The sequence below is a fragment of the Rhinoderma darwinii genome, chromosome 13 (assembly GCF_050947455.1).
Source record: "Rhinoderma darwinii isolate aRhiDar2 chromosome 13, aRhiDar2.hap1, whole genome shotgun sequence".
In the NCBI taxonomy this organism is placed as follows: domain Eukaryota; kingdom Metazoa; phylum Chordata; class Amphibia; order Anura; family Rhinodermatidae; genus Rhinoderma; species Rhinoderma darwinii.
The window spans coordinates 63964079-63978691 of NC_134699.1; the positions used below are offsets into that span (position 1 = coordinate 63964079).

Below are 14613 nucleotides of genomic sequence, written 5' to 3' on the forward strand. Positions count from 1 at the left end.
ATATCCACCATTAGCTGTCACCATGCTATATAATACCCCAGAGCTTCCCCCACACAGTATAATGCCCGATACAGCTCAAATAGGGTCTGATAAAATACAATTCTAGCCCCGTTCCAAGTGGAGGAGATCCTTCTGATACTCCGGTCTGTGTGGCTCGGGGCAGACAGGCGCGATTACATCACTGCCTCGCGCCTGTCTTCACCGAGCTGTGAGCGTCCGGCAATACATAGTAAATGATGGAGCAGGGACAGTACTGCCCCCTGCTCTACCATTCGATTCAACTGTATCTGCGTACTGATGATGCAGTTGAAATTGGGGGGAAAAAATGAAAGAAATTGAAATGCTCAAGATGATGTCGATGAATTGCACCGGGTTTTGTTTTAATTTATTTTTTTTTGGTTAATTGCCCAGCCCTACGCCAGGGTGATTATGTCAATGGGCATCTTTACATTCTTAATGGCAAGAAAAGCTGCAAAATGGGATCTATGTATAAACTGATATTACATTCAGGAATCAAAAACACGTTTTGGACGATTACCGCACGATACCCAAATACTATTATCCAGAAGGTATAAAAGAGATGATCTGGACATGAAGAGTGACAAAAGGACACAAAATGGGGATAACCAAGTCTATGTAACAGAAATAAAATCCTTCTAGTAAATACTGATGGCAGCAGGATCCCGGATTCATATGACATATTAGTGCGATGACAAGAAACGAAGTATAAACCAGTGCACTGCAGGCTAACAATCATTAGGTGGTGTACATCGCCACCTACTGATCCGTTTTGGGAAGTGCATGCACCGACTTACCCAACTCAGAATCAGGGTGCTAAATGTGCATTTATGTCACTAGTGGGGCTTAAGCCGGTAAAAAGATTTTAAGAAAGAAACACCTGAAGGAATAATGTACAACGAGTGCCCATGGTTGATAAAATGTGCACGTAGAGGGGTTATGGGCTGGTATAACGCAATCAAGTAAGGGGTACAGTGAGGTAAGGATGGCACAAGATGTCCTAGTGTGCATAGAAGGCTGGCACAACATGTTCATATAAGGCCCCATGCACACGATCGTAGTTGTTATCCGTAATTACGGATAATCTGCAGAACCCATCCATTTCCATAGGCCACGGTCACCTCTCTCACATTTACGGATGTGTGTCCGGGCCGTAGAAATGATCCGCAAAATATAAAACATGTCCTATCCCTGTCCGCAATTTCGGCAAGGACTAAAAATCTATGGGCGCAAAATTGCTAACGGCTGCGGATGTGCATCCGTAAAAGACTGTAATTGCGGAAGCGTTGCTATGTGACGGCAGGGGATTCCCCAAGAAAACGGAGCTTGAGCGATCATGTGACCTTTATTAAAGGGATTGGGTCATGGTGGTGACATAATTTGTAGCCTCCCTTTTTTTTCGGATCCGTAAATATGGATTCTGTAAGGGACTGGATTTGCGGACAGTGTGCCAGATACGCGTATGACTTGCGGATCCGTTTATGCGGATACTTAAAAAACACTACGGTCATGTGCAGTTCTCTGCACAGCGCCTGGGACGAAGGGATGTAGGGTATAGTGATGCACATGCTAGTATGTGAGAGGAGGGGTAGAGAATTTTTCTTCCAGACCTTTCAATGTTTGCTCATTCAAGACTAGGATGTGTGTCAAACTTGAAGGGGCTCCGGCCGGGTCTCATTAATGATCACATGGTCCCTGGGGTCTCATCTCTCTTCCTCTCATATGCCTGTCAATCAATGTCAGTGACCTCCCTATAGTCACACCCCTACTGCCTATTAGGGTATATGTACTTTATAGAGGGGGACCCCTCTTTGTGCCAGAACGGAGAGCCACTCAGGTGGACTTGGCGCATCCATGCATTATATGGACGGTCATTCTTTTAAATAACTTCCGCTGCAGATGGAAATATTATGATGGACGTGGCTTCCCCTGCCGACAACATATCCAGGAAGGGTACTACAAGCTATCCACAAGGCATACATAAGCAACATTTCACATTGTTAATCCCCTAAGGTGACACGACTGCACTCATTAAATATAGTACCAAATAAAGAACACGGAGTCTAGAAGTCAAATATAAAATACAAATTTTTATTTCAGCAATTCTAAAAAATTACATACAATATAAGTTAAAAAATGAATCTGATGGAAGGATCACCAAACAACGAGGATATTACATTGATATTAAATGTTGGTATATTCCAAAATACATGATATAGGAAGCACAGTAAAAAAAATGCATAATGTGGAGCAAATATCAAATATTGTGCATCCTATTGAGGAAATGATCTAATAAATCCTAAGCCACTATAGTACAGCGCTACTCCAAATGTACACAACCTTCTATATAAAGTGCAAGTGTTCAATATTCCTGCAGCGCCACCACAGGAGAAATGAAGCATTACACATGCCTCAGTTAAATCAATGGGCTATCTGTCTAATGCTGCAGAGCAAGAGACGCTCTTTGTAGCTGCTCTCTACCCCACAGACTAAGGCTACATTCACACGAACGCAGCTCACCTCGGACGTGAAAAACTGCAGTTTTCCACATCCGAGGTGGACCCGTGCGCGACACGCTGTCATGTATCCCCCACAGTCTACAGTCTATGGAGGGATGCATGACACGCAATAAAACCGCAATAGACCGTTGAAAACGGTTGTGTGAACGGCCCAATTGAAATGCATGGCTCCGTGTGACGGTCGTTGTATTAACGTTCATGTGAATTAGCCCTAATAGGGGACTATGTATTTTAGAATATACCATCATATAATATCAATGCAAGGGGGGGGGGGGGGGGTAGAGAAGCCGGAGACAAGCAGATCACCACTCCTGCTTCTTTTTAAAAAGGGGGTTTTCTTCATGAGACCACCCCTTTAATAAGGTCTATGGGGCCCCAGAATGATCCTTCTGACAGTAAACACATTATCCCACGACTTAAGAAACGTAATACAGCTTATAAAGGACTCCGAGAGTTTGACTAATTTACCAACATTACCGAAAATTGTCCATGAAGCTTAAACTTTAAAGCCACTATCCTAACACTGAACACTAGAAAATATATTGTTCAGGACTGAATTACTTTTAACTTCAACTCATTAAAAAAAAATGTTACTGAAACCCCCCTCTTTTTTATTACCCCTTTATATTGATGTAGAGACATAGCCCGATTATCTCTGCAGGAAAGTGTAATCTCCCTGACATGTTTGGTAAGCGCTTTCCAGCAGGACAAGGCATAACTTCCTCTGCGTCCTGTGATCGGCCCGGCTCAGCTATTTTGCTGGTGTGAAGATTAAAGATTATCCAATTAGCCACCCACTGCCTGCGTTCACTTAATCACCTAAACCCCTGAAATCATCGCTGTGCGCTGGACTGTGCAGATCGCTTCTGATTACACCAGCAGATTTACCTAATTATCACACTTGTTAAGAAGGACACTTCAAGAGAGAGCAGGACGGTGCTTTATGGGCACAGGAGGTTACGCCGCTGGCCTATACAGCGCTGGACTGCGCTCTTTTTTTTTTTACCCTACAATGTTTTGCACACTGGGCCCACTGTACCTATTACAACGGCCCATTATAAAACTGATCCCAAGTTACATCCTGTATTATACTCCAGAGAGAGCTGCACTGCCTATTCTGCTGGTGGAGTCACTGTGTACATACATTACATTACTTATCCTGTACTGATCCTGAGTTACATCCTGTATTATACTCCAGAGCTGCACTCACTATTCTGCTGGTGGAGTCACTGTGTACATACATTACTTATCCTGTACTGATCCTGAGTTACATCCTGTATTATACTCCAGAGCTGCACTCACTATTCTGCTGGTGGAGTCACTGTGTACATACATTACATTACTTATCCTATACTGATCCTGAGTTATATCCTGTATTATACTCCAGAGAGAGCTGCACTGCCTATTCTGCTGGTGGAGTCACTGTGTACATACATTACATTACTTATCCTGTACTGATCCTGAGTTACATCCTGTATTATACTCCAGAGCTGTACTCGCTATTCTGCTGGTGGAGTCACTGTGTACATACATTACATTACTTATCCTGTACTGATCCTGAGTTACATCCTGTATTATACTCCAGAGCTGCACTCACTATTCTGCTGGTGGAGTCACTGTGTACATCAGGGGCGGACATACCGCATGTGCAGCCGGTGCAGCTGCACAAGGGCCCCGCGTGGGAAGGGGGCCCGTTCCTCTGCTGGCCGACTCAGTTCTCAGCTGCGCGATGCTGAGGACTGAGACAGAGGCCCGTGGACCACTGGCGTAGCTATAGGGGTCGCAGCGGTCGCAATTGCGACCGGGCCCCGAAGCCAGGGGGGCCCACGGCCCCCCGCACCACATCAATAAAAAGTTACTATAGTAACTCGGGCCGCGGGCCCCTGTTACTATAGTAACATACTTTACTTACCTTCCTGGTTCCGGATCGCAGCGGAGGTCCTGACGTCAGGCGCTGTGCGCAGCACATGACGTCACAGCGCTATGCGCCGCGCACAGCATCGAGACGACAGAACTCCCGCCGCGGCCGAAGAGGAAGGTAAGATAGCCCTGACTGGCGGGGTCCGACTCCTGGGACCCGCCAATCAGCTGTTTTGAAGGGGCCGCAGCACTCGTACGAGAGCTGCTCCCCTTCATTCCTGTCACTTCATTCCGGTCACACTGTGAATCGGTTTCGGCGATTCACAGTGTGGGCGAGTAGTGAAATGAAGGGGAAGCAGCTCTCGTACGAGTGCTGCGGCCCCTTCAAAACAGCTGATTTGCGGGTCCCGGGCGACACATCAGCTATTGATGGCCTATCCTGAGGATAGGCCATCAATGTTTAGGGACTGCACAACCCCTAAGCCTACGATGTAGCAGGCTTAGGGGGCCCATGAGACAGGATCACAGATTGTGTGATGCTGTCTGCTGGGCCCTGTATCTAAGCCAATCACATGGTAGGCTTAGATACATGGCCCATGCGTGATCCTGTCTGCTGGGCCCTGTATCTAAGCCTACCACACTGTAGGTTTAGATACAGGGCCCCAGCACACAGTAATCTTATACTGTATAAGATTACTGTCTGCTGGACCCTGTATCTAAGCCTACCTTGTGGTAGGCTTAGATACAGGGTCCCACAGACAGTATCACACATGGGCCCTGTATCTAAGCCTTAGGGTATGTGCACAGACACTAATTACGTCCGTAAGTGACGGATGTATTTCGGCCGCAAGTACCGGACCGAACACACTGCAGGGAGCCGGGCTCCTAGCGTCGTACTTATGTACGACGCTAGGAGTCCCTGCCTCGCTGTGGGACAACTGTCCTGTACTGTAATCATGTTTTCAGTACCGGACAGTTGTCCGGCAGCGAGGCAGGGACTCCTAGCGTCGTACATAACTATGATGCTAGGAGCCCGGCTCCCTGCAGTGTGTTCGGTCCGGTACTTGCGGCCGAAATACGTCCGTCAATTCCGGACGTAATTAGTGTGTGTGCACATACCCTAACACATGTGTTACTAATCATTTTTTGTGTGTTTTCTTACAGGTTCGGTCGTTGGACTACGGCGGATTCCAGGACTACTTCGATGACAGCTTTTTTTTTTATTAATAAAATGGTTAATGAGGGTTGTGTGTTTTTTTTTTTTATTTCAATAAAATATTTTTTCTATGTCTTTGTGGTTTTTTTTAAACTATATTACTACCGCCTTAGTAATGGCCGCCGGCTGATTGACAGCATCCATTGCTAAGGCAGGGCTTAGTGTTAGCCGGTGCAGAGGCTAACACTAACCCCCTTTATTACCCCGGTACCCACCGCCACCAGGGGTGCTGGGAAGAGCCGGGTACGATCCAGTACCTGACCATCTGTAGTGATGGTCGGCCACTGGGGTGGCCGCAGGCTGGTATTATCAGGAGGGGAAAGGCCAGATACAGTGGCCCTTCCTACCCTGGTGATGCTAGGCTGCTGCTGCTTTATTGTATCTGGCTGGTTATGAAAATGGGGGGGACGCCACGTCATTTAAAAAATAATTGGAAAGAACGATGTCGGGTCCCCCCCAATTTTCATAACCAGCCAGATACAACACAGCAGCAGCAGGCAGCATTACAAGGGTGGGAAGGGCCACTGTTTTTGGCCTTCCCCAGCCTAATACTACCAGCCTGCGGCCACCCCGGTGCCTGCCCGTCACTACAGCTGGTCGGGTACTGGTTTGTACCCGGCTCTTCCCAGTACCCCTGGTGGCGGTGGGTACCGGGGTAATAATGGGGGTTAGTGTAGACTCTGCACCGGCTAACATTAAGCCTCGCCTTAGTAATGGAGGTTGTCAATCAGCCAGCGGCCATTACTAAGGCGGTGATAATAAAGTTTAAAAAGATACAAGCACATAGAAATTTTTTTTATTGAAATAAAAACACAACCCTCATTAACCATTTTATTGAGAATAAAAAAAACGCCGTCATTGAAGTCCTCGTATCCGAAGTCCAACAACCGAACCTGTAAAAAAAACACAAACACACAAAAATAATCAGTAACACATAAAGAAGCAAAATTATTATTCTTACCTTTCCTGGGTCCAGCGCTGGAGCCGCAATGTCAGCGAGCTGGGCCCTGTATCTAATCCTATCATGTGTGATACAGTCTGCTGAGCTGTGTATCTAATCCAATCATGTATGATACTGTGCTGGGCCCTATATCTAATCCGATCATGTGTGATACTGTCTGCTGAGCCACTGTATCTAATCCTATCATGTGTGATACTGTCTGCTGAGCCACTGTATCTAATCCTATAATGTGTGGTACTGTCTGCTGAGCCACTGTATCTAATCCTATCATGTGTGATACTGTCTGCTGAGCCACTGTATCTAATCCTATCATGTGTGGTACTGTCTGCTGAGCCACTGTATCTAATCCTATCATGTGTGGTACTGTCTGCTGAGCCACTGTATCTAATCCTATCATGTGTGATACTGTCTGCTGGGCCACTGTATCTAATCCTATCATGTGTGATACTGTCTGCTGAGCTGTGTATCTAATCCTATCATGTGTGATACTGCCTTCTGAGCCACTGTATCTAATCCTATCATGTGTGATACTGTCTGCTCAGCCACTGTATCTAATCCTATCCATAGTTTATAGGGTCGTAGTGCTATAGATATGCTATGCTGTCTCCTATACACACACTTTTTTTTGGGGCGGACACATATGTATTGGGGCTATTTCCCGGACATTTTAAGCCCTGAGGGTATGTTCACACGGCAGCGTCTGTTACGGCTGAAATTACTGTGCTGTTTTCAGGAGAAAACAGCACCGTAATTTCAGCCGTAATGGCATGTGCAGGCGTCTTTCGCTGCGTCCATTACGGAAGTAATTGAAGCTGGTTTTCCATGGAGTCCATGGAAAACGGCTCCATTTACATCTGAAGAAGTGACAGGCAGTTTTTTACGCGCCGCCTTTCGACAGCGGCGCGTAAAAAAAAATGACCATCGGCACAGAACATCGTAAGACCCATTCAAATGAATGGGCAGATGTTTTCCGACGCTTTTGAGCCGCATTTTCGGATGTAATTCAATGCTAAAACGCCCAAATTACGTCCGTAAATAGTGTGTGTGTGAACCCAGCCTTAGTGACGCCCCGGCTGCTAGTGCTGCATTGTTGGGTCACTTAGGAGACCCAGCGATGCAGCTGAAAGCGGACCGTCGGCCATGAGAAGTTTGCGGGGTGGGGGGGGGGGGGGGGGGCCCTGGCACATTATCTGCACAGGGGCCTTTTGCAGTCTGTGTCCGCCACTGGTGTACATACATTACATTACTTATCCTGTACTGATCCTGAGTTACATCCTGTATTATACTCCAGAGCTGCACTCACTATTCTGCTGGTGGAGTCACTGTGTACATACATTACATTACTTATCCTGTACTGATCCTGAGTTATATCCTGTATTATACTCCAGAGAGAGCTGCACTGCCTATTCTGCTGGTGGAGTCACTGTGTACATACATTACATTACTTATCCTGTACTGATCCTGAGTTACATCCTGTATTATACTCCAGAGCTGCACTCACTATTCTGCTGGTGGAGTCACTGTGTACATACATTACATTACTTATCCTGTACTGATCCTGAGTTACATCCTGTATTATACTCCAGAGCTGCACTCACTATTCTGCTGGTGGAGTCACTGTGTACATACATTACATTACTTATCCTGTACTGATCCTGAGTTACATCCTTTATTATACTCCAGAGCTGCACTCACTATTCTGCTGGTGGAGTCACTGTGTACATACATTACATTACTTATCCTGTACTGATCCTGAGTTATATCCTGTATTATACTCCAGAGCTGTACTCGCTATTCTGCTGGTGGAGTCACTGTGTACATACATTACATTACTTATCCTGTACTGATCCTGAGTTACATCCTGTATTATACTCCAGAGCTGCACTCACTATTCTGCTGGTGGAGTCACTGTGTACATACATTACATTACTTATCCTGTACTGATCCTGAGTTACATCCTGTATTATACTCCAGAGCTGCACTCACTATTCTGCTGGTGGAGTCACTGTGTACATACATTACATTACTTATCCTGTACTGATCCTGAGTTATATCCTGTATTATACTCCAGAGCTGTACTCGCTATTCTGCTGGTGGAGTCACTGTGTACATACATTACATTACTTATCCTGTACTGATCCTGAGTTATATCCTGTAATATACTCCAGAGCTGAACTCACTATTCTGCTGGTGGAGTCACTGTGTACATATATTACATTACTTATCCTGTACTGATCCTGAGTTATATCCTGTATTATACTCCAGAGCTGCATTCACTATTCTGCTGGTGGAGTCACGGTGTACATACATTACATTACTTATCCTGTACTGATCCTGAGTTACATCCTGTATTATACTCCAGAGCTGCACTCGCTATTCTGCTGGTGGAGTCACTGTGCACATACATTACATTACTTATCCTGTACTGATCCTGAGTTACATCCTGTATTATACTCCAGAGCTGCACTCACTATTCTGCTGGTGGAGTCACTGTGTACATACATTACATTACTTATCCTGTACTGATCCTGAGTTACATCCTGTATTATACTCCAGAGCTGCACTCACTATTCTGCTGGTGGAGTCACTGTGTACATACATTACATTACTTATCCTGTACTGATCCTGAGTTATATCCTGTATTATACTCCAGAGAGAGCTGCACTGCCTATTCTGCTGGTGGAGTCACTGTGTACATACATTACATTACTTATCCTGTACTGATCCTGAGTTACATCCTGTATTATACTCCAGAGCTGCACTCACTATTCTGCTGGTGGAGTCACTGTGTACATACATTACATTACTTATCCTGTACTGATCCTGAGTTACATCCTGTATTATACTCCAGAGCTGCACTCACTATTCTGCTGGTGGAGTCACTGTGTACATACATTACATTACTTATCCTGTACTGATCCTGAGTTACATCCTGTATTATACTCCAGAGCTGCACTCACTATTCTGCTGGTGGAGTCACTGTGTACATACATTACATTACTTATCCTGTACTGATCCTGAGTTATATCCTGTATTATACTCCAGAGCTGTACTCGCCATTCTGCTGGTGGAGTCACTGTGTACATACATTACATTACTTATCCTGTACTGATCCTGAGTTACATCCTGTATTATACTCCAGAGCTGCACTCACTATTCTGCTGGTGGAGTCACTGTGTACATACATTACATTACTTATCCTGTACTGATCCTGAGTTACATCCTGTATTATACTCCAGAGCTGCACTCACTATTCTGCTGGTGGAGTCACTGTGTACATACATTACATTACTTATCCTGTACTGATCCTGAGTTACATCCTGTATTATACTCCAGAGCTGCACTCACTATTCTGCTGGTGGAGTCACTGTGTACATACATTACATTACTTATCCTGTACTGATCCTGAGTTATATCCTGTATTATACTCCAGAGCTGTACTCGCTATTCTGCTGGTGGAGTCACTGTGTACATACATTACATTACTTATCCTGTACTGATCCTGAGTTACATCCTGTATTATACTCCAGAGCTGCACTCACTATTCTGCTGGTGGAGTCACTGTGTACATACATTACATTACTTATCCTGTACTGATCCTGAGTTACATCCTGTATTATACTCCAGAGCTGCACTCACTATTCTGCTGGTGGAGTCACTGTGTACATACATTACATTACTTATCCTGTACTGATCCTGAGTTATATCCTGTATTATACTCCAGAGCTGTACTCGCTATTCTGCTGGTGGAGTCACTGTGTACATACATTACATTACTTATCCTGTACTGATCCTGAGTTATATCCTGTAATATACTCCAGAGCTGAACTCACTATTCTGCTGGTGGAGTCACTGTGTACATACATTACATTACTTATCCTGTACTGATCCTGAGTTACATCCTGTATTATACTCCAGAGCTGCACTCACTATTCTGCTGGTGGAGTCACTGTGTACATATATTACATTACTTATCCTGTACTGATCCTGAGTTACATCCTGTATTATACTCCAGAGCTGCACTCACTATTCTGCTGGTGGAGTCACTGTGTACATATATTACATTACTTATCCTGTACTGATCCTGAGTTATATCCTGTATTATACTCCAGAGCTGCATTCACTATTCTGCTGGTGGAGTCACGGTGTACATACATTACATTACTTATCCTGTACTGATCCTGAGTTACATCCTGTATTATACTCCAGAGCTGCACTCGCTATTCTGCTGGTGGAGTCACTGTGCACATACATTACATTACTTATCCTGTACTGATCCTGAGTTACATCCTGTATTATACTCCAGAGCTGCACTCACTATTCTGCTGGTGGAGTCACTGTGTACATACATTACATTACTTATCCTGTACTGATCCTGAGTTATATCCTGTATTATACTCCAGAGCTGTACTCGCTATTCTGCTGGTGGAGTCACTGTGTACATACATTACATTACTTATCCTGTACTGATCCTGAGTTATATCCTGTAATATACTCCAGAGCTGAACTCACTATTCTGCTGGTGGAGTCACTGTGTACATACATTACATTACTTATCCTGTACTGATCCTGAGTTACATCCTGTATTATACTCCAGAGCTGCACTCACTATTCTGCTGGTGGAGTCACTGTGTACAAACATTACATTACTTATGTACTGATCCTGAGTTAGATCCTGTATTATACTCCAGTGCTGCACTCACTATTACGCTGGTGGATTCCGAGGCTGTTTTCTCTTGAAATCAGTCTCATATTTTTCAATACTTGTGAACATACCCTCAGGCTACATGCACACATTACGTATTTTGCTGGGGAAAATACGCACCAAAACCGCATCAATCCGCAGGTAAATCCGTGCAGCAAAAAAAAAGCATGTAACACGCATCATGTGCATTGAGCCTTACTAATGAATAAAGTTCCCAGGTAAAAAATAAACACCTTAAAAACTACCTTGAATACTGCCTGCAATTTAAAAACCCCTTTAAAAACTTGCCAGAAGTATATTCTTTTTGCTCAACAAAAAACTCAGTTACAATCTGTATTTTACTCCAGAACTGCAATAACAAATCTGCAGGCTTCAGAGCTAAAATCTCCCAGATTTGCTGTACAGAACATATTCTGGTGATTTTCATTCTGGGAAGAGTTTACACCAGACACTGTACAGTCATCTGATGGAGGAAAAACTTACTGTGCTTGTTATAACTTTCTCTAGTACTAGATTGTTCTAGCTCAATTTTTGCTATCCACACAACAACCCCCGAAACTTCCGGATATACGTCCTGCACTGGTACCCCTGTCTAGCATAGAAAATACAGTGTTGGGAAAATGCCATTTTGTTCTCCAAAGTTCTGGTGTACACGTTCAGGATGTATCCTAGGAAGACTTAACCAACCACGTTGGGTATGTGATCGGAAACCAGGATATTACCAATGCCTTTAAATGGGGATAAAATTGATAAAAAAAGAAAAACAATATAATACAACGGCGTAGCGGCCATTTTTCACAGTATGTAAAAGCCGTAGGGTAATAATTCACAAAACAACGTTAATAGGACTGTGTCCAATTAGGCAGTGACCAGTGTTATGTTCTACCTGGTTGAATGTGACATTTTACATCGGCAAATAAATATTTTGACTTCCGCAAACCAGGATGAACGTTCATTGTCTGACTGCGAGTCAGTGAGTTATGACCAAACGTAAACTCTGATTAATTTCCCTAATTTCTTAAGAAAAGAAGATGTAGATATTGTGACCACAACCTTCATATGATCAACAGAGCAGTAAGTGGAACCTAGAACGTCACATGGAGGATGCAGGGGGGGGGCAGGCGGAAACTGTCAGCTCAGGGAAGAGGGAATGATGGACATGGAATGAAGGGCCGGAACAGGAGTCAAAACGTTCCAGTCCTTAAATAAGAAGAAAGGGCGGATTCATCGCTCTGGTACCTCTGCCCCTGTGCCCTATTCAAACTGACAGTCGTAATGGTTTAAATTAGACTGTCAAATAGTCGTTTCATGCTGTGTAAGTCCAAACCACCGCGTGGAAATATTCTCAAAAAGAATAACATTTTAGAATTTAACTAATATAGAGATGTAAAAGGAATACATAGAAAATATATTCATATATAATTCTCACTCTCTCGCATACATACATATATATTATATAATACATATAAATACATGAGTACCAGTCCAGTGTATGTGCGTTGTGTACATTGTTATATATTTATATATACATATATATATTATGTAGTAACACAACATGAATATACATTTTTGACTTTGTGATGTGTAACAATCACAGCCCATAGGATTACATTGACTCGTGACAGTTTTCTGACTAAAATCACATGCAAGCTCCACTAGTGATACAGATTTGGCCATTTATTAGTGAATGGAATATAGTGTAATTGTTGTAAGATAACTACAGGAAATCCTCAAAATTGTTTGCTGGGTGTTCTACCAAGATTGAATTGCTTGCTGTGTTGACATGCTACACATCACTTTACTGAAGCACCTGAGCAAATACTACCTGAAGTTTCCTATAGACATTAGATGTTTGCTGAAATTAGGGAAGTATAATTTTGGGGGTTTAGTCGACGTCTAAAGTCCTTGACTTTTCGGCTTGTGCAGAAGTCTCACTAAAAGATTTCCATGCAGAGTCTAAAATAGGGTTTAAAATTGTGAACACATATTATATATACATACATACATACATACATACATACATACTCTAGAATTTTTCTGCTTCATAGAAAGAAGATGAGACAGGTTCTTTTTAAGGTATGGTCATATAATAATAATGAATGTATACATTTTTTGCACACAGACCCAGAATTTCTCACCTTATGACATCGGGTTCTATGCCTTCACTTTTAAAAGACATTTGAAGTTGTCGCTCCTTGGTGAGGAGTTCATCTACTAGGGTCTGTCTTCTGTCTCCTTCCAGCTGGGTGCTATATAGGTTTTAGGTTAAGACCATAAATCAATAGCATGTAGGATGTAATAGACTGTACTTAGGAGCCCACCGAACAGAAAAAAAACAATCTATATGGCTAAATAAATTTTTCACGTTTCAAAAATGTAGGACAATGTTTATTTGCTATGGTAGCGGCATTAAAGGGGTTGTCGCATGAAGACAACCCCTGTACATGTGCCTTTTTTAGGGCATATGTACAACATAGTGGGGGGTCACCATGCGTCTCCTACTTTGGCAAACTCAAGCCATCTATGTATTACATGGACAGTCATTTATCTGAATAGCTGCCATGTAATACTACATATCACCCTGCCGGGGAAACCTCTGGGTGACCGCAGCTTTCCCCAGCCAAATCAGCTGCTCCAATCTCAAATGGGTTATCTATGATGTGACGACCCGTTTAAAAGGAATACTCTGCAAAAAGCATAACCAGGTCATCTTTTTTTGCCAGAGATTGAGGGGGCGATGCATGAGACAGGGATTCTCTCTTTTGTGCCCCCTCAGGCCTTGTACTAGGCACAACACAGTGTATGTTTTGTCCAGTGTATGGCTCTTCAATCCAGAGGAACTCCATGGCACTTCACTGCCAGGTGGAGAGAAAAGGGGTTGTCTGTCTTATCGTGTCTCATTTTATGCTCCCCCCTCCCACTGTTACCTGACTGTCATTCCAACTTCAATGACTTCTCAAGCACTATTAGGATATTTTGTGCATATAGAGCGGTGGTCTCCATTAGTCATGGCACAAGCATGCATTTTAGCTCTGAAGGACTGCTGGTGTCCACCTAACGGGCACTGTATAATATGGCTCCATTGCAAGGAAAATTTGTATTCGAGGGTATTCCAACCATTAAGATTTATCACCTATCCATGCCCCATCCTCCGCCTATCGCAAAAACATGAAAACCTAGTCAAACTCACTTAGCCATTTCCCTACCTCCCATAAAGTGGCATGGAGTTGTAGTGGGCATGCTAAAACTGCTTAGTACAAGTCCTTCCCACGATGGACGTGCTGCTCTTTGATGGCCTTCCTGTCCGAAGTAGAACAAGATGATGAACTTCTGC

At 43.7% G+C, this 14613-nt stretch overlaps 1 protein-coding gene across 1 annotated transcript in view; it reads right to left on the bottom strand.

Annotated features, from left to right (window-relative positions):
* Window positions 1–14613, bottom strand: part of STX8 (syntaxin 8) — a 244015-nt gene that overhangs the window by 139580 nt on the left and 89822 nt on the right. The window contains exon 4 of the mRNA XM_075845250.1: window positions 13418–13528. Coding sequence (XP_075701365.1) covers window positions 13418–13528 — 111 coding nt within the window. The remainder of the gene's footprint in view (window positions 1–13417; window positions 13529–14613) is intronic.